The 26,795-nt window shown below is 41.5% G+C and overlaps 1 protein-coding gene across 1 annotated transcript in view; it reads left to right on the top strand.

Annotated features, from left to right (window-relative positions):
• LOC125881243 (A disintegrin and metalloproteinase with thrombospondin motifs 14) overlaps positions 1–26,795 on the top strand; it is an 85,582-nt gene that overhangs the window by 43,954 nt on the left and 14,833 nt on the right. The window contains exons 6-13 of the mRNA XM_049564322.1: positions 4,875–5,031; positions 8,540–8,645; positions 19,272–19,415; positions 19,561–19,693; positions 21,677–21,790; positions 22,128–22,276; positions 24,628–24,800; positions 25,001–25,134. Of these exons, the coding sequence (XP_049420279.1) occupies positions 4,875–5,031; positions 8,540–8,645; positions 19,272–19,415; positions 19,561–19,693; positions 21,677–21,790; positions 22,128–22,276; positions 24,628–24,800; positions 25,001–25,134 (1,110 nt within the window). The remainder of the gene's footprint in view (positions 1–4,874; positions 5,032–8,539; positions 8,646–19,271; positions 19,416–19,560; positions 19,694–21,676; positions 21,791–22,127; positions 22,277–24,627; positions 24,801–25,000; positions 25,135–26,795) is intronic.

Raw genomic sequence — 26,795 nt, 5'->3', positions numbered from 1 at the left:
TGCTGCTTGCTTCAATAACCTGTATTACGTAAGAACTATGGAGAGACATTCTTCCATCGCTGTGCAGGTGCATGTAGAGAGGAAGGTTTATATCACAAATAACACAAAAGACAAACAGGCATATTGGTGTAATGTATGTTGATGGTGCTGAGTGGTATTTTGAGTGTGTGTGTGTGTGTGTGTGTGTGTGTGTGAGGTAGTAAAAAGGGGGAATGAGTTAGAACAGGCTAGAGGTGAAGGGTCATCCACCAACCCCTCTGTCTTCCTCTGCAAATTCAATTCAGCACATTAAAAATTCAATGAAACTGCAGCTTCCTCTTCTTCAGTCGCCCCCAGACTCTGGAGAGGCGGCTGACTGATGGAGGCCACCACCTGCTGCTCCTTTACCTGTATAAAACAACCCCCAGACCCAAAGGGAGGGGGTCTGTTTGTGAGGTTGGAGGTGTGTGTATGCTTTCATGAAATCAAAAGGTCCTTTTTTCTTTTCTTTTTTTCCCCACTACCCCTTTCTTTTAATCCCCCTTTCCCACCGCTGTTTTTCATGTCTCCTGTTCCATTCCGGACTCCCTGGGTAGGCGAGTGAGGTCAGGGTAAGGGTGACGGGGTTGGGGGTGTGGTGGTTTGACAGGGGCGAGGTAAAGAAGATGGCAAGCATTTCTTGCACATGATGTGTTCAAGGACCGCTGGGAATGTGAAAAGCCGACAATAATTTCTGTTCTCACAGTTTATGATGTGGACGTTTGTGCCAAATGTGAAGAAATTCACTCAAGGCCTTCCTGAGATACTGCTTTTACAAGAATGGGACGTACAGATGGACGAATAACTCAAAAATGTTATGCTTCCATCAAAGCATGGATGAATCTGTTAGGGCTGCCCTAGACTACGAATTTTCCTAGTCGACCAATAGTCGTCATTTAGAGCCATTAGTCGACTAGTCGCCCACATGTTTATGATATTAATTAGATTATTAAATGATATATTCTGGGCGGGGCAACACAATGGTTTGAGTTGAAGGTGTGAGAAAGAATAGTATCAGTAACATTGTTAAAACTGTGCTACATTACAGAGAAATACAAAACCGTACTAATGACCCTTCATTAATATAGGCCTATATTTTATCTACAAGTGCACGTCACACACTGAGTGAGCCGCCTGTTAATGACGCTGTGGGCTAATGGGCATGTAGCTACTTCCGTGTTTCAGATGATACGTCATGTTTGTAGTCGACCAATGAAGATGAGTTTACATATCACCTTGGGTTCGTCCTTCACCTTCTCAAAATGATCCCACACTTTGGATTTCCTGCCCGACATGTTATTAACTAGCCTGTGGAATAACCGCAGGTACCAGCCCTGGAAATTAACGTGACTCCTGTCTGACTGCTGAGCCACTTCCTCTGTCTGTCCTTTCAATTTAAATTCCCACTTGGTCCTAGTTAATATGAAATCTTGCCAACTAACGACCTCTCTGGTCGACTAACGTTTGGTCGATTATCCTGGGCAGCCCTAGAGGCTGTTTTTCTATTCACCTGTTGCTACTTTATGTCACCTTTATGTTTTTGGTTGTTATCAGGCTGCAAATTAAGCAGTGAAGAGGTGCAGATAAAGTATGCATGGTGACAGACACCAGTGATTTATAATCTCTGAGGGCCTTCTAATCTACATAACTCACTGATGCTGCCTGGAGACTGGGCATTTTGCATTTTGGCTCTGCTGTGTGGTTGCCAAAGCTGAGAGATGCTGTTGTCACAGAGCCCATTAGATGAGCTCAGATGTGTCGAATATTTCACCGGCACGGACTGGGAGCAGAAAGAGAAGAAGAAAGGCAGATGTTTTCACCAGTCCCTTTTATCCTTACCTCACAAACTGTATGAGCTGTGTTGTTGCCAGTCGACACACTATTTCATCCTCCACTGAGATTTTGTTTTTGAATTGGCTGGATCTTCATAAACGGGAGACAAAACAGAATAAGTTTTTCCATTTCCACTTTGTTGTGCTTTCTCGGTTTCCAGCAACAGTTTCCACTTGGAAGTCATCCGTCTGCACATGTAATTCAAAGCCAGTTTGAGGAAAAAGAAACACACACACACACACACACACACATACGCTTAGTTTTTATGTTCACAATGCAAATCTGGCTCCTGCTAAGGACACGCTGAGCAGCGGGGAAACAAGATGTTCGTTAGGAATGTAATTTACATAAGCATATTTCAGTTAAGCAACACGAACTGAAGAGGCCTTTGATTTGCAAACCATTGATTATTCTGTAATGAGTGGAAACACTCGAGTGATATCCATGTGAAAAACTGGATGTGATGCTGACTCATCAAACACAACAATGACCTCTAATTACTGATGATTTTTAATCAGTAATCGTAAGATTTAATTGAATTAACATACATTTACATATCATTTACACAGGCCTGTACTATATTACCATACAGAAAACTTACAAAGGCTCAGGAGGTTTGTTCAAAACAGATAAAAGCTTTGTCTACATTATAGATGGCATATATACCAACTAATAGGGGTGCACTGATTTATCGGCTGAACATCGATATCGGCCGATATTCGCCTTGTTGACTGTCATCGGTCTATCACAAATAAGATGACATTCACTGATGGCAGTGGTCAGTGTCGTGTCACCTTAGTTTGCACAGGCTAAAAAGCAGGGCTCAAGACAAACGGCGTCCCGTCATCCCGTCGTCCGGAGGGACAGTAGAAAACGTTCTGGGACGAGCAGAGATCTTTCCATTGGGATGCCTTTGGGACAAAAGGAAGCAAACTCACCATTGTTGAGTCACAGGACCCTGTTGTTTGGCTAATAATGCTACGATGGTAAAAATATGTTTGTGCTGACATCGACAGGAGGAGAACTAGTTAGCCATTAGCCATTACCTATTAGCTTGCCGGAGGCCGGAAGAAACAGCTGACGGAGGCTATGTTCAGTCATCATTGTTGTAGGCTTAAAGAAATACATCCTCCAATTGTAAAAATTTGTAGCCTAGACACCAACAACAAAAAAAAATTTTTTTTACGTTTCTTCAGCTATATCTACGACTTGGTGCCTTTTCTCTAAAGTCTGCTGAACTGTAAAAGTGTTGGCTAGTCTCGAGTTTCCACAGCTTGGCTAGCTATGGATTCCAAATCCAAAAAAGTAAAAGTCTTCCAGGAAAACAGAGCATTTAATACTGTGTAAACAGATTCATTTGTTTTCGCTGCCAGCTCTTAACAAATCATTATAAGTAGCCCAGTGCAGAGTAGCCACCTAGTGGTAAAACATAATATGATATTTGTTCTGTTGATATGCTGTTTTAGCCACAATAGTCCGTGTTACCTTCATTAAAAGGCTGAAACCCGAGTTAGATTATGATGCGTTCAAGCTCTGTTCAGTAAAAACCATTATTTGGCAAATTATAACGTTATCATGATCTATTTATATGTAAACTTGTCAAATAGTTTTAGTCGATGAAAATTCCTAACCTTTCAGCCCGCTTTGAGTCATCATGTTTTCTATATGTATTTTTATCTTTAAACTAATCCAGTGAGGCTAATTCATGTATCAGAAATTAGAATCAAGGTGACAGTTTGTATAAAAATTTTTTTCTACAGCTGCAAATAATTTCTTCACACTTACAGACTGTCATTTCTCCAGCAGTTTTTGATTTATGAGCTCACACTTGCTGATCATCATTTGAAAAGCTCAACATCTCTATTCATGGTCTCAAAAACTTTGACACCACAAATAACTAATATGAGGCAACTAGGGTTTGTCCCCGGGTTCGCTGTACACTCTGACTTATTGATCTCACTGTTAAGAGGCAGAGGAATAACTTGATTAAAGCCTGAATTCTTTCTTAATCTGCAACATGCCAGTCTGGAGGTTCAAACTTGTGTCCTCTCACTGAGTTGGTGATTTAAACTTTTATCTCTGTCAGAGAAAACTCAACTTAGTTCAGACTGTTTACTTCCTGCTCCGGTGTGAGGGTTTTTGCTGGCTAGCGAAACATCCTGGTGCAGACTTTACTGGAGTTTACCAGCCTGTCACTCAGGTGGCATTTGAGGATAATTACAAGCAAAGCGGTCTCAGCTTTCAGTATTCGATAGTCCACCATGATTATTTTAGTCACATCTCGTCGATGAAAATGAAACGGATTTTGCCCTAGTTTTTATGGTCAAGATCTATTTTAAACATGTCATTGTCTCGTTTTTGTCATGGAAAAAAGTCGTTGACGATACATTTTTCACATCATTTTATTTAACGAAATTAACACAATTTAAACAATTAAAACACATTTTTCTTGTAAAAAAGGGTGACATTAAAGGTTGTTTTATGAATGTGTGTGGCTGACTTTGTGCTCATTCAAAGGTGGTGTAATGAAGAGCTGAATGACTTTAAAACAGTTCAGTTATTTATTCATTTTTTTGTATGTAAGATTTCTTTGTTTCCCTGGCACAAAAGGAGGAACAAATAACAAAAACAAAATAACAGCAAAATGCTATTGTTATTTTTAAACAGCCAAGAATTTCACAATCATTGCATCCTTACTAACTCAATTTGTAAGCTTTCAGTAAAACCTACAGTGAGTTTTTAATAACTATGAACCAGCCGCTGTTTGTGGACTATTGCCCCAGCTTTCCTCCCAGTCTGATGTTTTGTAACAGTTATGAGTACCTGAGCAGGAGCAGTGCTGAGGGTGAATTTCAAAGTGAAACTAAATGCACACCTAAACTGAAATTGTAACAGTGAAGATTATTTTCCTTTCACCTCAGCAGGGGCGGTGTCCTTTAGAAGGAATCGCTAAAGTGTGCAATCACTGTTTACTGTTTCTGCTCACGGTTGGAATGGTAAAACCTTCTTCCTCTCCCTTGCAGTCTATAAGCCTGATCGAGCGTGGCAACCCATCCCGCAGCCTGGAGCAGGTGTGTCGATGGGCCAACACGCAGCAGCGGCGCGACCCCGACCACGCCGAGTACCACGATCACGCCATCTTCCTCACAAGGCAAGATTTTGGTCCCGCAGGTATGCAAGGTACTGTATTTTTCTCGATCGAGGACTGTGCAGACTGAGTGCTGATATCTGCTTCCATTCACAAAGGGGTTGGCTTCAAGTCTTGCCCAGGTAAGGTCGATGGAAAAGTGGCGGCTGCGGCTGAGGTCGCACATCCAATTCTGCCCGCTGCAACCTCACAGGGAAATATCACTGAGTAGCTTTCCAACACCTTGCTGACTTGATGCCACCCTGAAAAATTCAGATTGTTGAAGAAGTTTTTTGGCATGTAGAGAAAGAACAGAAGTGTTTGTGTGTTAGTCATTTAGTAAACTAACTGTTGTGTTTCTGTTGTGTAGAGTTCAGTATGAGCTTTTCTCCACTCAACCTTAATAACACATGTATGCAGTCATGTAGAGGAGTTTATACCATACATGTTCAGTATTTGTCTCATTGTGTATTTCTTCTTTTCAGCCCTTCAAAACAAAATTTTGAAGCGAGCAGCCTAACCGCCAGAGAAACTTGGTCCAGAATGAACAAACATCCTCTGTGCTCAAGTTCAATATCATGCATTGACCTGTGTATATTTTTAACTTTTAAAGCACACGTGTCATGTTTAGAGGACAACCCGAGGCTACCTGGTTTGCCTGTCGCACCTCCGGATGTTGCCATAGCTGCCGCTGTGTTGTGTTCAAAACAAGCCCAGTTTCTATGGCGCCTTGCACTGTATTGAGCTGGAACCAACGCTGTGTGTCGGGGTCACGAGCAGACATCACACTCTCCTGTCAAAGCTTAGCTGTGAGATGGTAGATCCTATATACAAACACAGATACTGTGGCTTTGGGATGTGTAGAAGAAAATCCGTTCAGTTAATCTGCAAAGCAGATGCACTGAATGAATGTTTGAAAATGCACTGTGAATGATTTCAAGTGTTTATCATCTGCTGTCCTTGCCACAAACTTATTTCCCACGCAGTGTGTTCAGTGTGTGAGGTCATCAACCTGACAACAGACTCCACCACCATTATTTTAAACCCCTAGCTGCCGCTGCTGCACCTTTTGCTTCAATGTGCAAAGCCTCCCTTCATGGGAATGTGAACTGCATTCTCCTGAATCCCTCTTATCTGCCTTTCAGATAAAGGGTCACGCTCCACAACTGCTGCTTTCATGTTTTGCTACTTCACTCGCAGCACTAAACGTGTCCATTTTGTTGTCATTCATGAAAAGAACCATCAACCATCTGGATGAAAAGCTGGTCTCGATAAACATCATCATTATCACACTGTAGCCAAAAAAAAAAAAGACTCTGCTATGACTGACTTGCTCTTTTTCAACACCACCAACATAACTTCATCACCGGCTGTCTATCTGCTGCATTTTCTGCTTTTTACCTGCATGCCAAAAAGTCTTCTGATGGTCAGAAAGCATGAAAATTTATCTGAAAGCCGCCAAAAGGAGGCCGGGAGGAGTGTGCTTCTGAACCAAACCAAAACGCGCTAAGCTGAATCGCTGCACACCTTCTTGATCGAGTTATGTTAAATGTTTGTGCTTTGCTTAAAGGTTTGGTGAACTGTGTGAAATGTTGTAATGCCCGGGGCGGATGTCTGCTGGGCTTCCGAGCTTGCTGTTTACTTTGGGACTTTCTGTACAGAAAGTGAGGAGATGGTCGATATCACTGACACGCAGGAGCCTCAGGCTTCTTCGATCCACCCAACTTGCTGAAACTGTCTGTTGTATCTTCTGCTAGCTAGATTGTTTTAAAGGGATAATACATCCCCCAAATGAACATTTGTGTATCAGTAGCTCACCCCATGTTATGGTGAATTCATTAAGAACACATTTTTCTCAGATGCCTGCTGTGACAGAAGAACCCGAAAACAGAGAAAATGGCTGATGAATTGGAGTAAAGGGGGGTTGTGTTTAACAACAGTAAAGCTGTATCGAAACATCTGTTTACTCTCACACTACTCACGCACTATTATCTAAGGTAGGATTCACTTCTGTGTTGAATCGATGTTGTACCCTACGCCGTAGCTTGACGTGTGCCTCTCTTGAAATGTAAGTACACATCGTGGCGACACAGACCCAAACCATTTCCCTCAGTAGAAACGCTTTTATTAAGAAACAGTAAATTGTGAAGACAATAAAGCCTCCACCAAAATAGCATTTTAAGTGGTTTCATATGAGCAAAGGTAATCTCTGTTCGTTGCTAGGCTAATTTATACAGTGTAAAATGCCATAGGCTTTTTGACCTTCACCATGTTTAGTATAAGACAGTTGTTTTGTCAGTGAACCTTTTAAGGTTGTAATGGAGCTAAATTTTGTAACATTACCTTTGTGAAATGTTGCTGTTGTCCCTGGTTTTTTATGAGAAGAGGAAAAGTCAGCTAGCTGCTAGGCTAATTTATACAATGTATAATGCCATAGCTTGTGCTAAAAACATTAGCGTGTTATATTTGTGGGGAAAATGTGTCCAGATAAAGACAAGTGCTTTGTCCTCACAAAAACCCCACTGCTGACCAGTGTTTTGGAGGTGTAACTGCAGACTGACACAGCATAGCATTTATAAGTATAAATGCTCACAACAGCGTAGATCATGTGCATAGGCTCTGCATACAGCTGGCGCACAGGTATAACTCCCGCTAAAGTCTAATTTATCCAGTCATATGCTCAATACTACTGAAACACATGCATTTAAGCTAAAACCTCAACATTTAAAACTGGGCTGAGAGTGAACTTTTTCTACGCTCTCTTCAAAGCCAGACTCCATTGACAAAAACAGTCATTTTAACTCACTGAACACAGGAGCTGCTGGTCTACCGCTGCCTCAGCCAGTAAGTTTTTTCGTGTTATTGTGTGACTTCTGTATTTTAAAGGGTGAGTTTGGATTCACCAAAGTCGCACAATAACACAAACTAACTAACTGGTTGACCAGCAGCTCCAGTGTTCAGTGAGATAAAATGACTGTTTTGTCAATGGAGTCTGGCTTTGCAGAGAGTATAGATAAGTTTCACTTCCAGTTCAGTTCCCTGTTGGAAAGGGCTGTGTGTTTGAGAAGTCCTGGGTATACGACTGGCTAAACAAGACTTGGGTTATACTTCACGAGTTGTGTGGGAGTTTGTAAACAGATGTTTTGATATAGTTTTGCTGTTGTGACCTAAATTCACTAAGACTTCTTCTCCATTTTTGGATTCTTTGTTCACCGCAGCTGGGCAAGATAAACATTTTTTTCCACAAGTATGAAATACAAATGGCTTTGTTTTTTCTATTTTGAGAGTGTTGCTGCCTAAACGCAACCCACTGCATCAGATCAAAAGCAGTACATTCATACAGACATGTTGGTTCATCATAGAAAGAGACTTTCAAAGCAGTCATCTTGCTGTTGAACATGTGCTAATCTTAGCTCAGGAGTCAATCAGACCATGACAGTGATGTCAGTCACATCTTACATACCCTTAGCTCAGATTTTCTACCTTGATCATCATGAGAATGTCATGACCTTCATCCTGGTACTTGATTATTAGGGTTGTGTGGTCTTGTCTGTTTCCCAGGTTACGCTCCAGTTACAGGGATGTGCCACCCACTGAGGAGCTGCACTCTGAACCATGAGGACGGCTTCTCCTCGGCCTTCGTGGTTGCTCATGAAACCGGCCATGTGTGAGTAATGGCAATTAAGCCGATAGTTTTGTATGGTAACTGTAGTCTATAATCAAAGGTAGGTAATGAGGCTTTGTTGTCCTAACAACACAAACCATCTGTTTGCCTCAGCATGTGCGTGCAGCAGTTAGCCAGGCAAGATGAGCTTATTAAGCTCTGCTGGTAGAAAAACAACCGAGTAAATAGATGCATCACATATGAGCATGTGTACATAAGTATGTACATTAACCACATGTCATGTGTGTACTCTACACTTTATTAGGTACATCAACACACCTGCTCAACCACAGAGCCTATTTTTATGATGCCTATTATGTCATAGATATTCAGCTGTATGTTGAGGCGGTACTTTGAGGTGGTGTTGTTCTGCTCTGCGTTATATTGAGTGGTGTTTCTAATATTCTATAGCCCAGTTCAGACCAAAGGTTTCCGACGAGATGAGTCAAACACCCAACTTCTTGCAACACGCCATTCTGCAATGTTCTAAAAACCTGCCAGTTCACATCAATGCAACTAGATGAGACAGAGTATCATCTAGTTGCAACAACTCTGTACTTCTGTTTTAATTTCCAGCTTTTCAGGCTTATTTTGTGGCTGAATATAATTTGTAGCTTCTTAAAATATGAATGAGGATAGTAATAGTGAGATACTGGATACAGGTGCATCTTACTATATAATGACGAAAACTCAGTCTGTGGGTGAGTCTGTGTCTCTGTCCCACGTTTTTCTCCTCACTGACTTGGCCAATCCATGTGAAATTTGGCACAGTGGTAGAGGGTCATGGGAGGATGCGAATGAAGCAATGTTACATCAGTTGGCCAAAGGGGGGCGCTATAGCAACCGATTGTAATCGCAAACTTTGAATGGGCATATCTCATGCCCTGTATGTCGTAGAGACATGAAACTTTGCACAGAGATGCCTCTCCTCATGAGGAACAAATCGACCTCAAGAACCCATAACTTCTGGTTATATAGATTTTCCGCTGTTGAATTGGTCTCTTCCTAGGAAGTTTGACCAATCTGCATGAAACTGGGTGAACATAATCTAGGGACCAATATCTAAAGTTCCCTCTTGGCAAAAGTTGGAAAACTTACTCAAACTGAGCTTCTATAAGGCAATAAATATTGTGGAGGGCGTGGCTCATCACATAAAGGTGTATAACATCTCAAGGGTTTCACCGATCACCACGCAACTTTGTAGGCATATGACCACACATAATCTGAGGAGACCCCTCCATTATTGACCCCATCAAACAAAATGGGGGTGCAAACTTGGTAGATATGTAGAACAGGACGCCTCAAGGTGACTGGAGAAATTTAACTCTAATTGGCAACTGGGTGGCGCTACAACAACAGAAGAATGCTTAAAAATGGCTAAAATGTGACCGATCGCTGTGGCTCCCCCTGTGGCCCAATGTTGTTGATTTTTTCTAATTTTTGGTATGACTAAGTCATGGTATGGTATGCTGTACATAATCACAGAAACTGTCAGTGTGTCATTCTGTCAGTCAGTCATTCTGTCTGTCCCACGTTTTTCTGCTCACTGACGTGGTCAATCTATGTGAAACTGCACATAGGCATTGAGGATTGGCATAGGTAGAAGGTGACAAAGCTACCAATGGGTATGGACTAGTTTGTAGTAGTGATGAAATGGTGAAAAACATAAAACAAGCATCAGATGGACTGAATTCATAATAAATACTCCACAATAATATAAGTAAGCAGCGCCACTTAGTCAGGAAATGAGTGTGTGTGTGTGTGTGTGTGTGTGTGTGTGTGTGTGTGTGTGTGTGTGTGAATGGGTATAAGCACATACAGGGAGCAGCAGCAGTGACTCACTTTGGCCCCATTCTCAATTATCTAATGCATAGACGTCGGAACTATTTTCTGAGAGGGTGGGGGGTGGGGGGTTTGTTGGGAGGGGCGGGGGAAGCACGCACACTTATCAATGATTAATGATTTGATTTGAAGTTATTTTATAATAACATGCAGTTATAAGAGAACTAGAATGGATGAACACGGCATCTTTATTGTTAAGAAAATGAAACTTTGATAATTACGTCAAGCCATTAAAGGAACATAACAGCATTATTTGTAACCTTGAATGAAAAAAAGAAAAGTCTGCGCTCCTGACTCAGGGCTTTCATGCATTTCCAAAAGTGGACCTTCTCTCAGCTGATGAAGATTTTAAGCAGGGTCGAGACATCGCTTTCATCCACAAGGTCACTGTGAGCGTTCATAATGGCTAAATGTGTTAGTCTCTCCTGCGTCATGGTGTTGCGCAGCCAGGTTTTCAGCCTGCGCAAGGCTGAGAAAGAGCGGATGCCACGACAGATATGGGCAGGGCCAGACAGAGCTTAATGAGCTTCTCCACCTCCGACAGCATGGAGCGGGTTTGGGGCTGCAGGGTTTGCAGGATGGACACAACATCCTGGATGCCAAGGCTACTGTATGTAGTCAGGCAGGCTGCATATCACATCAAAAGCATAGATCTATGCATGAATGATATGAAAGAGATAAATGTAAGTCAGACAAATTGAGTTTAAATTCAGATTCTTTCTTTTTTTTAAAGCGTAATGCAGTGGGTAGGGAGGCAACCGCACCCCCCGCACCCCTAGTTCCGACGTCTATGATCTAATGTAGTTTCTTCTTATATTTGTTCTTAAGAAAGGTCCAAGGTCAAGACTGCAGAATTGTTTGCATCTGTCTTTTTATAATAATGAATCTGCTTGTCTGTGTAAGTTGAGAGTGCGTGCCAGGTTATTACCAGTTAGCATGTAGACTGCAGGGCCGTGTGCTCTTACCTGAGAACAAATCCTGAACAAGAAAAATATTGGTGAAGGTCAGAATCTTCTTGAAAACTACTCGAGTGGGTTTTTCGAAGACATTTCTTCTTAATAATGGCATGAATGAGGCCCACTGTGAGCTTCATAAAGACAGATGTTGCCGACTGGCAGGTAGGGTGACTGTGGCTCAGAGGTAGAGCAGGTCATCCATTCATCAGAACATGAGTTTTTCAATCCGTGGCTCCTCCAGTCTGCATGTCAAAGTATCCTTGAGCGAGATACTGAGATACTACCAAATTGCTCCTGATGGCTGTTTTATTGGTGTGTGACTGAATAGCAGCTGGCACCTTGTATGGTAGCCTCACCTATCAGTGTGTGAATGTGTGTGTGAATTAAAGAAAGGTGCTAAACAAGTGCTAGATGTTGTAGCAAAGGTGTTGTATTGGATTACATTCGACTGTACAGGTGTACCAAATATAGTAAACGCCACTTTTAATATGTTACTGGAACATTATTTTCGAATTCTACTCTGATTTCTCCAAACTTTTCTCTACGATTATAGGGTGACTCTAGGATATTATGATTTGATGGTGTGTCACCACAGGACATAAAAACCTCTGTTTAAACATTGATTTTGCATCATATAATTAGATTTATATATGGATCATATAACATAATTTAAAATAGCTGATTACAAAAAATACCAGTGTTCAAAATTCCAATTAAAAAGCCCTGCAATTGAACATTAAAAGTATATTTGTAGTAGCAGTAACATATAGGCAAATTGCCCTAAAACTTCAGTTAGTACCCCGGGCTATTATTTGCTTATATCCCTGAAATCAACAGGCCTATATTTGGGACAGGCCTTTAATTGCTTTCACACAAAACTGTTGCTCAGCAAAGATCGGAAATTAGGCTTCAGATAATATGTCAATTATGAACTGTTCATTTGATCTACCTCCGACAGACAGAACATCAGAGAGAGTTACACCACTCGATGATTACGGCACCCAGCATACCAACACAACACCACTTTATCCTGCTAAAACAATACCCCACAACTTGGATTAATTTTTAGTATTAGTGTTTTAGTGTTACGTTTCTAGTGGTATAGGGCAGCCAGAGGGCGGCAGTTCAAAGGCCCTTTGTAAGACCTGGCTGGAGTCCTGTAAGATGGAGCAGGCTTTATGAAATGTTTGCTGAACATTCAGAGGGACACAGTGGTTGGTTGTAGCCAGTGATTTTAGAGCAGGTGTTCACTTTGCTCTGGAGGTGCTTCTTGTTATTACTAAGTGTGAGGGTCAATCGAACGTGAAGACACTCGGATGAACTATTGTTGAGAAAACTGAAAAGACTGCACACATACTGTACGTATACTGACAGACGAGGGACTCCTTACATTTTAGTTAGATGAAAAAAGAGGTTTGTTGAAAGATTCTGTCCACCTCTCTTCAGCTCTGTGGCCCCTTCTTATTTAAAGATAGTGGAGCGATGGTCTGCTTCAACTCTGTCTCTGAACTCAGTAGGAATCATTAGCAGCCTGTGGCAAGAAGTCATAGCTATTATCACTTAAAGTGCTGGTCCACTTCACACAGACTTCCTCTAATGGAGCTTTAAGGGCTTATGACGTCTGTGAACACCCGCTGCGGCACAGACATAGAGAAAGTGGCTAGAGAGACTTGATTGTATGTCACGTTGCACAAAAGAGCTGGTCACTAAGAACCTCTTCATTGGAAAGGGGGGCAGACTCCATGCTGTGCCTGTCAGCGCATGAACAAAACAAAACAGCTTTAATATCGGCCAAAATGTCTCTGCTATGTGGTCACATTAATGGCTGACGGAAGAAATAAATTAATGTGAAGAAAAAACAGAGTAAAAATCTGTACAAAGTGGCAACTGTGGTCCATTATGCTTGTCCTGCTATCACTGCGCTCACCGTCCTTTTTATAAAGTCAGAGCCAGAACATTATGAAGAAATAATGGACATTGAATAACTAACAAAGGCCCCGTTTCCACCAAACACTTTCGGTATGGTACCCTTGGAACCAAAAGTAACCCCTCAGACATGGTACCTAGACCCTAGGTCCGTTCAGTGTTTCGACTGCAAACAGTTACCCTACTCCTCTTTTCCACTTAGGTATGTGACTGGTGTCTGTAAATCCCTAAATATACACAGTGCCTCTAGTGTCCAATACAAGGAAGTGCATTTTTTTCCCGCAGACTCCAGCTGCTACAAGAGGCAGCAAAGCATCCTTTCATTTTATATTTACAGTTTACAAATGTATGTAAAACTCTCCACATTATGAACAGTGGTTACATAACCAGCCACAACTCTGAGCAGAGTGACCGTCCTCTATTGACCAATCAACAGACTGCAGTGTTCACGGCTCCACCTTTTAGTACCAGATCTGTGTGCTAGGTACCCCAACAGAGGGGGGACCAAAAATGGGGATGGTATGGAGTGGTTCCATCAGTACCTTTTCACAGTGGAAATGGAAAAAAATTGCACTGAACTGAACTGTAAGTTACTGCTTGGTGGAAACAGTCTTTCGGCTAAAGGCATTGCTAAAATCAAGATTATCCTTTATTAAATACATTAGCCAGCAGAAACCTGAGTGATGTGATTGTCGAAGTTATGAACTTGTATGTTTCAGTGAGTGGAAAATGTGCACTTGCAGTTCTTTTGCAAGTCTGACAGCTGCTCTGTAAAGTAGATCTTGAAAGGAAAATTTCTTCTTTCATTCACCTATTCAGAATAGAGACTTCTACTGAATGCTTTGTAGTTTTCATGACCTCCTCCATCAGCCTATTGAAGGTGTGAGCCGACAGCCTAATGATTAATCTAATGAAGAATTACGCTCAGTTGGTAAGGTGAGTTATGAAAGACTGTAAATGCCATTAATGAGTTTGACTCATACATATTCTATAAAATTCACCTTCTTTAACTGAAATGCTCATCCAAAGCATTCCCAAAGAAAACTGTAAGCTGTTCTTGTTCCATTTATATCACATGTAATGCATGGTCGAATTGGAAAGGCAATACTCTTAAGTGTTTTTTCTTAACAGACAGAATCAATGTAAGTGCTTCTGACATTGAGTTATATATATGAAAGTGTTTGGTTTTTTATCTTAGCCTTGATATTTTCTTGAAAAAGTGTGCTGCAGATGACTACAACTGGGAGATATTAGCTTGAAAACACAAGGGGACCCTATTATGAAGCCACACATTGTCGAGATTCAAAGCAGGTAACTATATCATAGAAAATAAATGTTTTTCACATGTTTTTCTAAGATTTTGTACAGGCGTTTTTCAAAAAAGACGGTAAAACAATGTACTGGAGGTATGATTTTGAGTGAGAAACTAAGCAACAAAGACAGAGATGTCTATTTAGGAGCTTACTGTATATCGTATATCGTTTCCCCCTTAAAATAACCAGTTAGCCATTTAGTTATTGTGTCTGTACAATTCTAACAGTCTATGATCGCAACAAGGGGTTAAAAATTGCCGTGGAGCTTCGAAGTGTGGCTGTTTAAATACCTCCAAACTACAGGAAATGCTTTCTTTCAGCTCAGGCCCTGGTTGGCAATCAAGGTATCCAGTGACATTTCAGGTATTAGCTGAGCTATTGAATATCTTTAAGCAGTGAAAGTTATTATTTATTTCTTTTTACTTGTAGGTTAGATTTGTTTATATATGCTATTTGTTTTCCACAGAGCTCTGCGGTGCGAGGATTTTACTCACATTTGCGACTAAAAATAGTTTTGCGCAAGCAAAACAAATCATTCGGGAGCACGCTGTGCGAGTACAGATTTCAACCAGCAGCAGAAACGAAAGGCGAATCCTGCCGGTTGTGGGTTGAACGGGGGTCACAGACACCGTATTCCTGTCAAATACGGCGCAAGATAAGGGCTTACCGGCGACGGAGAAGTCCGGCTCCATGTCCATGTCCATAATTTCCTCTTTGTTGATTTCATGACTGCCCAGAAATACCTGAACAGCCGAGCCGTGGCGGCACACAGGTATGTGGCATGTCAGAGGAGAAACGAGCCATTCACATTTCTCTCTTTGTGGCAGGTAACGGTCCACAAACCTCACCGCACTTTAGGGACTGTTCTTTACTTGTGAAGGGACTGTTCTTTACTTGTCAGGGGAGGAGGGTGGCTGGTTGATTTTTATTTTTTATTTTATTTTGATCCCTCCATATTAATCAATTATTGATGCTGTTTTTGAAGTATGAATAAGTCAATAAGTAATTTATTCCATTGAAATATCATTGATGTGTTATAGAAAAGTGCTTTATCTATATAGCAACAACCTTCGGAGCTTCTACTGGCTCAAGTGAGGTGTCAATGTAAAGGCCAGGAGCTCGCCTCCATTTTGAGATATGCTATTTGGTTTGTTTATATGTAGAAAGGGAGAAATTATGGATGATATGTGGAGAAATATGAAAATTTGAAATGATGCCAGGGCAGTTTGTGGATATCTATGGATGTAAAAGTGGGTTTTGACAAATATTTCACTAGAGTGAGGTTGTCTGGCTTTGTGCGCTGTGATTTGGTCTGGATATTATGGATCTGTGGATTATAATAATGCTTCATAGAGTTTGTTTTTTGACAGACAGAAGTGTTTATGGAGCCTGCTGTGGTGGTTCTATCTTGAAATGATCGGCATTAATGGCACCGGGAGGAGTATAGCTTTTAAATGCTATGTCATATGGGTGAAGTACAAATACAGCAGTTGTTTTACATATCATGATCATCACATTCACCTTAGGAGGGTCTGTGGATGGGCAGTCGTCCCATTTCTAGGTATTGAATGTTTTATAATTACTGCCAATCTTGGTGGCTATAATTTCTGCCAATTGCATGCTGGAAGTGATATTTTTCTAGCAACAGCTCTTCATCTGAATCTGACAGTTTAATTTGTGAGCAAGGTGCGTGGCTGATGTAGGAGACTGAAAATCAATTCCGCTCCAGCTCTCTTTCCTAATCACACATAGAACTAATCTTCTGCCTCTGTCTGCTTGTGTGTGTGTGTGTGTGTGTGTGTGTGTGTGTGTGTGTGTGTGGTTTTGATCTAAAATGAAATAGAAAAGAAAATAGACCAGAAACTACTGTGGCTAGTTTTGGCTCCCTGGCAAGTTGACAAAGGTTCCCAGCTTCAGCGTGTTTCCGCCTCCTGTTTGAAGATGAAATCGGTGGCTCCACAGAGCTCTGTTAGCGGCCTCAGAGCTCCGTGGCTGGCTTACAGGCTTTGGAGTGCTTCGCAGCAAACACAAAACACAATAATACTGAAACCAATAAAAACTAAAGTGAAACTAAACATTTTCAAACAATAAAAACTAAACTGAAATGAGCAAACAAACTCTGGAAACTAATTGAAACTAAATTTAAGACAAAAATTAAAACTGTAATAACTACATGGCACATTACACCATGTGTATTGATGCAGTAACAAAGCCGATCTCCATCTCACATAAGACCACAGACTGTGTTTCTCTGACTAAATCCTACACTACTAAAAATACTGCGTCGGATTGAAGAGCTCAGGTTTAGTTTGGAGGTCCTTGGAAGAAAGCCTTTTGCAGAAGGTCTCAAAACATGTTCAGGACACTTTAAGCCAATGTTCACATCCAGTGAAGTACCTACTGTACAAGTAAAACAACTAACGAGACAAGAGAAATATAATATAAAAAGAAAATGTACTAAAGAAAAGAAGACAAAATGCAACATTAAATTATAGTAATTATTTCTACAGATGCTTGGGGTTGGCAAGTAGCAATTTTCGTCCTAATGATACATGCGTGAACCATCACTGAGTATCTGTGCAATAGGCCTTAATTGCTCATCGATTGGACTTTTAGAATGCACATGTTATCCGACTCAGGATTACAGGATGCTATTTTCTGATCCCCTGTCCACAACATTTTAGTTGATTGTCAATACAAAGAAAAAACAGATGCCTGCAGCATTCAGACCCCTCCAAAACTCAGTGTTGTTGTTTTTTCATCAAGGATTTTTTACTTTACTTTACTTTACTTTTACTTTACTTTACTTTACCATTAGTGCAGTTTATCAGTCTAGATTGTTTTAGTGTGAGTTGCAGAGTGTTGGAGATATCAGCCGTAGAGATCTCTCGATTATAGACTGTTTTGTTGCTATTCTGTTGCTACGACAACAACTTTAATCGCTGTTTACCTCCCGTCAGCTACTGCATTGTGAAACATACCATCAGGAAATACAAGAGCCCATTTGAAATGGTTATGTTAAGTGTGAAGTGTCTATAATTGAACTAGATGGCTCTAGGTGGTGAAATGCATTTGAAAAACTCAACAGCAATGAAATCATGACCCGGTTACTTAAGATAATCCACAGGACTTGTTGTGAGCAGTTTCATGTAGGAACTATTTTCTTTCTACTGAACCATAGCCACCGGCTGTATCGGGGGCCGTACACATGCCACGTCTTTAACCACTTAGAAAACACAAGGTTAGGTGCTGTGTGCTACTCTTGTGCCTTTTTTGTGCCAGCTTTCAAGAGCACGGCAGCAGGTTGCATCTGAGGTTGCTAAGCAGCCTTAAGAAGCACTGTATAGTCTATTTAGCTGAAATCCTGAGTGCAGAGCTGATCTTCTTCCAGGCGCTGTTTATAAGTGTGTAGGCCTATCGTCTGTGGGACAGATGTAAAGCTCTGATAGCCCTGCATTAAAATGATCAACTTTTCAAGATTTATCACAGACTGATATTTACAGAAAAAGGGAAAGATATCTGTAGGCTGTGATTGGTTGTCCCTTGTCAAACGACATGCAGTGTGCGCTGCTGTGTTCCAAAAGTTGAACTCTCAGAGCGCAGCCATTGCGCCCTGAAAAACGGGCGCTCAGGAATGCATGTTCACCACAACAGCGTGCTGCACGTCTACATTGAAAACAATTGACGGCGCAAAAAAATGTGGCATGTGTACGGCCCCTTACTGCGCAGAAGGCAGCAAACATTTACTCAGTGGCGACAGGCATGTGCTCATGACAGCCATTCCGTCTGAGCAGTGAGATGTTTTGTGGGTGTAGTTTGCTAGAACGAAAATTCTTCCTACATGAAACTACTCAGTACCACAAGCTGAGTGCCACCTCGTTCCATTATATTCAAGAGACAGCAGACATCCAACACTCTGCAACACAAACCAAAACAATAAAAGTGAATGAATTACAAGGCTAGAAGCACTTTAAGTCAGAGGAAAATATGTATTTTTGATTTTGGGGTGAGCTGTCCCTTTAATAAGCACTGCTCCCATAAGGCCTTGTCACTGTGTCAGTGGCTAATGAGATGTGATGTTCCAGGCTCAACAGGGATTCAGTAATACAGAGCTGTTGGTGGGTGAAGCTGTGTAGCTAATAGAGAGCTCAGCAAAACAGCATTTCACTTTATTTCAATACAAAGCGATGACAAATGCTGGTAGCACCGCCGAGATCCAACATCCTGCTGCATGCTATGACAGTAATCATCACACAGAGCCTAAAGGAATTTTGTAAAAGGCAATTACTGTTGCAGGTTTGATCTGTTTTTGGCACTTTTTTATTCAGCAAAATATACAAAACATCTCTGAAGAAGAACATTATCTAAAAATAAATCTATGCTTTGAGATCAGAAATGATATGATCAAAGAACAGGTTATTGTACTAAGAGTGAGAATAAGCATTGAGGCCAACGATCATTACATGAGTGTTTTTGATACATTATTCAATGGACATAATTTAATCAATAAGTATTGAGGTTTGCCACCCTGCCCTTAATTCTCCTCTACTCTGCTTTCCTCCTGTTCAATAATCCTATTTCTGTCCCATCAGGCTCGGCATGGAGCACGACGGCCAGGGGAATCGTTGTGCTGATGAGACCAGTATGGGCAGCATCATGGCTCCGCTCGTCCAAGCAGCTTTCCACCGCTATCACTGGTCACGTTGCAGCAAGCAGGAGCTCAATCGATACATCCAGTATGTGCTAATCATGCCACTCCCCTCATGTTGGTTTTACACAGCATAGCTTACATGTTTTTTCTTTGGGTAGAACCTTCTCCTTGTCTGGTCTGTCTCCAAAGATCTCACAGTTCTGACTCTATTTCTTCCATCTTCTCTTCAGCTCTTATGACTGCCTGCTGGATGATCCCTTTGAGCACAAGTGGCCCAAGCTTCCTGAGCTCCCCGGGATAAATTACTCAATGGATGAGCAGTGCCGCTTTGATTTTGGTGTTGGTTATAAAATGTGCACCGCTGTAAGTCTTTCACATTAGTGTAATCCCCAAAATGGTGATTGTATGAGGGACTTATCCACAGTCAGTGTGTTACCTAAACTAGATGGTGGTCAGCAAGCCCACAGGATTGAGAAGCAGGCAGGAGTACTGCCATGGAAACACAGCATTATACTGCTGGGGACGAGGGCAGCAGCAAAACATATTTCAGCCACTTGGGAAAAAAAATCAGTGTCAATGTAAGTATACGCTGTATTAAGAATAATTTCACCACTTTACCTTGCTGTTAGACAGACTGTTTTATGGCTCTTTTCAAAGCCACCAAACTGCTTTGACAAGAACAGTTATTTTACAAATGTGACCTCACTTAACACAGGACCTCCTGGTCTACCGCTGCCTTGATCAGTGAGTTTGTTTGTGGTATTGTTTTACTGGTGTTATAAGAGGTTATTTAGCATTCCAGCATCTTCTGTATTCTGTGAGGTAAAATTAATTGAGCATAGTGTTAGTTCAGGCGGGACACGGTGTCAAGCTCAGCTCACATCCCGGCTACACCAGCTGATCTCAAACAGCCCAATCAACAGATGGAGCAGCTGATTGATGGAAGGAGGTCAGCTGATAGATCACATGAGTCCTTTCTATGCAGCCAATTGGTGAATCTCATTCAGGGTGCCCTATTTAAACTGCTCTGGCCTGTCTACTGTTGCTGCTTCCTCTGCAAGCTGCTTTGTGACCCACCACCACCCCAGCTCCTCCTTTTCATGCTGTGTTTGACTTATCAGTGTCATTTTTGTTTGTCATTGATGCTGCTCTGGTCTGTTCCCAGGGAGTCTTTGCTGCTGCTCTCCCTGCCTTAGACTTTCCATGTAGGCGCATGGAAGGGCAGAGAAGTGTGGTCTGTCTGTCTAAAGGCTTTCCATGCAAACGCGTGGAGGGGCGGAGAGGTGTACTCTCTCTGCTTTCCATGTAGGCGCATGAAAGAGGCTTTCTCTGTAGGCCCGAGGAAAGGCAGAGGGGCCCCAGGACAGAGCCATGCCTCCAAATATAATACTGCTAATGGAAATGAAGTTTCTTTGACTAAGGCGTTCCTGACTGAGCTGCTTTTGCCAAAGGAGTCTGGTGACTTTGAAAAGACTATAGTCATTCCCCATCAGAAGGGCTGTCTAACAGCAAGGTAAAGTGGTGAAAATATTCTAAATATAGCGTACTCTTAAACTGATACAGATTTTTTTAGGGGGGACTTTTTTAGGTGGCTTAAATATGTTGTTGCAGCCCCCTTCATGTCTGCTTCTCCAAACTGGGGGTGTGCCGGCTGCCATCTACTGTAGGTAAAACACTCAGTTTGGATAAGTACCTCATACACTTACACAAAAATCCCAGCTATCTCTTTAAAGGAGCAGTGTGTAAGATTTAGGGGGATTTAGTGGCATCTAGCGGTGAGATTGAAAGTTTGTGTTGTTAGAATTCCTTCAGTGTTCAGGAGGTTTTACCGGGAGCCATATTATCTGCAGAGGTCTCTTCCTCTCCAAAACAAACACACCCAGTGATTGAGACCAGTAAAAATGCTGAATAAAGCAATTCCATGATTCTTATGTCAGATGATTATACACTAAAGAAAACATACTTGTTATATTCCATTTTTGCCGATATATCCCCCTTAATCTTACACACTGGACCTTTGATGCAGCACAACAGATAATATGATATGTTAAGACACCACAAATACAGAATATATAAACCCATAAACACAGCTTGTTGCGTTTTTACACTTAGAAATACTATAATACATCAAAGCTGCTGGAGACACATGCTGCTATAGTAGGACAGGAATGTCCTCCTCACAGGACTTTAAAACAATCAAACACATGTTAAATTTAGCCAAATGTGACAGTGGTGTACAGTAAGGGTTAGTTTTCCTCCTGCAGCATGAAGAAGTTGAATGAATGAGCTTGTTTACATTGCCAAAAAAGAGTAACTAATGTTCAAAATTACTGTTTTCTCATTCAGTTTCGAACTTACGACCCTTGCAAGCAACTGTGGTGCAGTCATCCTGACAACCAGTACTTTTGTAAAACGAAAAAAGGGCCTCCGGTGGATGGAACAGAGTGTGCACCAGGGAAGGTAGGAAATGTCTCTGAATCGGTGGAGCGGTGGAGTTCTTAGTGGAGATAAAAAGTAGAGAGGAAACCAAAAAACCTGAAATGGTTTCAAATGCCAACATTATTAGTCTAGACATTTTGACCTTTCTTTTCTTTCTTTTTTTAAGATTATTTTTGTGGGCTTTTTGCCTTTAATGACGGGACAGAGGGTGAAATGGGGAGACAGAGAGAGAGTGGGGACTGACATGCAGTAAAGCGCCGCAAGCCGGATTCAAACCCACTACGCTACTGACACCCCAACATTTTGACCTTTCTTTCTGTCCCAGCGAGTCTTTTCTCTTGTCTTTGTCATATTTTAGTGGTGCTTTAAGGGCCATTGCATCTGGAGATCCAGCCAGGAGCCTCAGGGCCATGATGGGAATTGGGGGTCCTGGTCAAAGTTGAGCTCTTGCTCCAGAACGTGTGGAGGTGGAATTCGCTCCCGCAGCAGACAGTGCAACAACCCTCCGTGAGTGCAGTGGCGAGAAATAGATAACTGCTAGTTTTTCAGCAGCCTAACAGTTTATACACTCTGTGTTTTTATCCAACTGATTATGATATTCTGTAAAAGTGTGAATGCAAAACTGAAGAGCCAAAACAAAGCAAAAACTTAATGATTATTTCAAAGGGGACCTATAGTGCTTTTCCTTTTTTTTCTGTCATATACACAGTAAGATGTTACAATGTCGGAAGTTCGTATTAAACATGGCCAAAGTTTCAAATAATGAGATAAACGTATGTAGGAGTAATCCCCAGGTAAAAACCTCTGGCTTCAGACCGTTCTGAATGCTCGAGGCACATTACATAACCTACACTGCTACATGTAGCTACATGCTAACATCAGGGAAATGTAATCTTGGTTGCTGATATTGTTAATTTCTCCTTGATTTCATATTCCTGTTCGGACATGTGTGGTTGTGAAGATTTTGGTTTGTAAGCTTTTATTGGGGATTTTTCATGGTCAAAAATGCCGCTGTACTCTGTTATGGTCATTCCTCGGCTGTAAGTACACTGCTACATGTAGCTACATGCTAACATCAGGAGAACATGTAATCTTTGTTGCTGATATTACTAATTTCTGAGATTTATGATCATATTGCTGCTGGAACATATCTGATTATAAATATTGTGGTATAAAAGATTTCAATTGTGATGTTTAATAGTAGAAATTGTGGCAATACTGTCATGGTCATTCCTTAGCTGCAAGTATATTGCTACATGTACTATAGCTACAAGCTAAGAAACAGAAGACCATCTTTGGGGAAAATTTATTTGATGTGTACTTTGAGTTTTTAGTTTGGCACATGTCCCATCCACTAACATGGAGAGGGTGCGCTTTATGACCTGTACTGCAGCCAGCCACCAGGAGGCGATAGAGATGTTGCAGCTTTACTTTTGGTCGAGCTATATATCGTCCATCTTAATATACAGTCTATGGTTTAGAAGCTTCTAGTGGTAATTTTTCACTGTAGAAGGTGGCGCCATATTCCGTTACAGTCTTTCCAGGGCTCCAAGTACACTGCTACATGCTAATGTCAGAGGAATATTGGTTGCCGAAGTTGTTCATTACTCCCAAGTTTTTGATCATATTCCCGCTGGAACGTGTTCGGTTGTAAATATTTTGGTGTAGAAGCTTTTATTGGTGATTTCTCACCATAGAAAGTGGCACTATACCCTTTTAAAATCCATCCACCGGGTGCAATGATGGTGCAGAGACACTAAAAGTGCACATGCAGAGGACCTGGAAATGCTGAACAATTGGAGCAGACTGGGCTTTTTTCAGGATGGAGGCTTGAAGAGGCAGGCGCTAAATGAAGCCTCTCAGACAGAGGGTGAACACAGGTATTCCAGCACAGACAGTGAGGAAAATTGAGTATATTTTGAACATTAAAGCTTATAAAAATGTCTAGTTTAAAACCCAGAATACAAGTATGAACCTGAAAATGAGCATAATAGGTCCTCTTTAAGTTTTATATGATGATGTTTTCACTTCATTTAGCATATTTTATTGTTAAAGTCAGTCCACATTTGTAAAACTTCTCCCTTTGCTAGTGGTTAGTGGAGTGTATAGGCAGGTGCACGGGGTATACCCACCTCTTTTTCTGTCCGTTTACAGTGTACCCACCTATCAGCCAAAAAGCCACTGAAATATATAGAAGAGTATACCCACTTCCTCCTTTCTAACCTACCCATCTACCTAGTAGTACACCTACGTCATAAGTGACCACCACACCACTGCTCTATGAAGATGTACAGTCAGCCAACAGAAACACTGATGCCCTGTTTGGAAAAGAAGAAGTCATTATTCTAGGGGTGTATCATCAAAATCACACTACCACACTACACACTGAAACGTTGCTCCCAGTGTTGTTCATTTGTCACCCACATCCAAACATCTGATCATTCTAGTCCAATTAAATACAGTTTAACCTTTTAGTTAGTTTTTCTTGTCAGTTTCCAGCTGCCCATAAAATTCAGGGACCTAATTGCACTTACCTCTACCTAAAAAGAGAGGTGTCTCATAAAATAATGAACGGAGAATTGTCAGTTATTATAAGATGTGTGACATATAAGTAGTTTAAGAGAGTATAGAAAGGATTGAAAGGGTCATTTTAGGACTCCACCACTTGATAAATTTGTTTGAGACCTTTAATCTACGTTATTGGCTCCATAGCTAAAGTTCCTTTACTTTTTCAATCCAGCCTTTCTTTCAAAACCTCCTGCAATCATACTAAGAATGAAAAATTTTGGATCTTTGGGAACATCAAGATGGAAAACATCTTTAAGGACATTGTTTTGTTTTTGTCATTCATTCATCAGGCCTGCCTACGGTGGGCGAGATTGCCCCGGCTCTGCCTTTGACTACCAGATGTGCAACACAGAGGAGTGCGCTGGCCCTTACGAGGACTTCCGTGCTCAGCAGTGCGTCCAGAGGAGCAACAAATACCACAAAAACATCAAGCACACCTGGCTACCGTACGAGCACCCAGATGGTGAGTCTGTAAAGAGCGAAGCAAAGTTGGCTCTCTCTTTCAAAGCTTAAGTGGACAGATTACATTTGCAGAAGCATCTGCTCTCACGCATATATAGGTTCAGGTGGGTGTTATCTTCCCTCTGTGTCCTTCTGATGTTTTTCTCAGATTCTGAATACATTTGCATGAACCAAGCTGTGTGCGTGTGTGTGTGTTTTCAGAGGCCCGTAAGTGTGAGCTGAGCTGTAAGTCAAAGGAAACAGGAGAGGTGGTGTTCATGAACCAGGTGATGCACGATGGGACCCGCTGCAGTTACTCAGAGCCCTTCAGCGTGTGCGCCAGAGGAGAGTGTCTGGTATGTAAAACTAATGGATAGCATCCATGGGGTAAAGACCACGGGTAGTCAGGAAGGGTTGACATAGTGTCCTGGCAGATGGATGCGTAGTATACAGTCTAATGCAAAGAAGCAGTCTAGTGTGGTTAGTCAGCCTGACTCTTTGCCCTCTTGATAAATTCAATAAAGGCAACAGGAAAATGCTACAAAATCAATCATTAATTAAACATGTGGTGTTGCCTTCTACAGTAAATTCTATGCATGTTTCAGAGCACAGTCACGCATGCAGGAATTAACATCGGCAAATATTAATTTCCCATTCACTTCCATTCAATGCGAGCAAAGGAGCAAATAAAACATTTGCATCTTTGAAATGTGTGGAATTCAACTGTGGTGAACTTTGACTGGCAAAGTTGCAGCCTCAAACCAAGGCAAAGAAGTATGTATGGTTGACCCAGTGTGACAGAGGAGACATTGATGTTTAACCAGCTGATATTGTATGATATTGAAAACAACTGAAAATGAAAATGTACCAATAACTTCACATTTAGTGTTACTTTTTAGCAAAGTAGCTAACATTAGCTAGCAAGCTAGGTTTTCGTGTGAGTCACATTTGGCATTGCCCACCTAAATTTGCCCTTCTTTAACCGGTAGCAATGGGCACTGAAACCCGGTATTAAACGAGCCCTGGGGCTACATTATCAAAGACCATAGTATGAACAAGCTCCGATGTTATTGGTTCTTTTAATTGGTTCTTTTTTTTTTCTTTTCTTTTTATTAGATTTTTCAAATAAAGCACATACAAATATAAACAGACAAAGCCAACCAACATAAACTACACCTCGACATAAAGACAGAGAAAACAGAGAAGGATATCCATACATACAACAAAAACAAAAAAACAAAAGAACAAACGCTGCAGTGTATAACAATTAAAGGAGCTATATGTAAGAAATCCAAAGCAAATAGTCGTAAAATCCCCCTAATATGTCACAGAGACTAAGGAGTAACGTTCATATAACATACTGATCTCACCGACAACAATAGTACAGCCAGAATATTCGCATTTAAAAAATATTTTTACAGTCCGCAAATCATGTTTATGTTTTGAATTTGTGTTTTGGCCTGTTGCGCCACCCACCGCCGTCTACCAGTCACGCAGTCAGTGGAGTCTCAGCATTAGTTAAGGTTACGACTGAGCTACAGCAGCACGGCAAGCAGCATTAGCAGTGTCCCCGGTACATAGCATTAGCAGCCGGCTCCTCCTCAGCTGTATCCCGGCAGCAGCGTTAGCAGCAGAGAAGCTGGACTTGTTCCAACGGTCCGCTGGAAAACCGCAGATCAAGGACGCAGCGACGCGGCCCTGCCACAGCAGCCACCCATGGGCAAACAAATCAGTCTCCAGCATGCCGCTGTCCAGCAACCTCGAATCTGTAGGGGAGGGGGGGTGGACACGACTCACGGCAGTATTTTGAATTTGAGTGCGGTAACCGTTTTGGCCACATTATTACATACAGCGCCTTGTAGAATGAATAAGCTAAAATGTTGGGGTTTTTTTTGTTTTCCCTTAAACAATTAACGAGCTGACGGCAGCTAAGCTCGTCACTGTAAGTGCAGTTAAACCTTGTGAGTAAGTAGCCAGTTCTTTATCAGTACATGTGTTTAGCAAGCATGAACATGTA

Source organism: Epinephelus fuscoguttatus, linkage group LG20 (genome assembly GCF_011397635.1).
Source record: "Epinephelus fuscoguttatus linkage group LG20, E.fuscoguttatus.final_Chr_v1".
Lineage (NCBI taxonomy): Eukaryota > Metazoa > Chordata > Actinopteri > Perciformes > Serranidae > Epinephelus > Epinephelus fuscoguttatus.
This window is presented reverse-complemented; position numbering and strand designations above follow the sequence as displayed.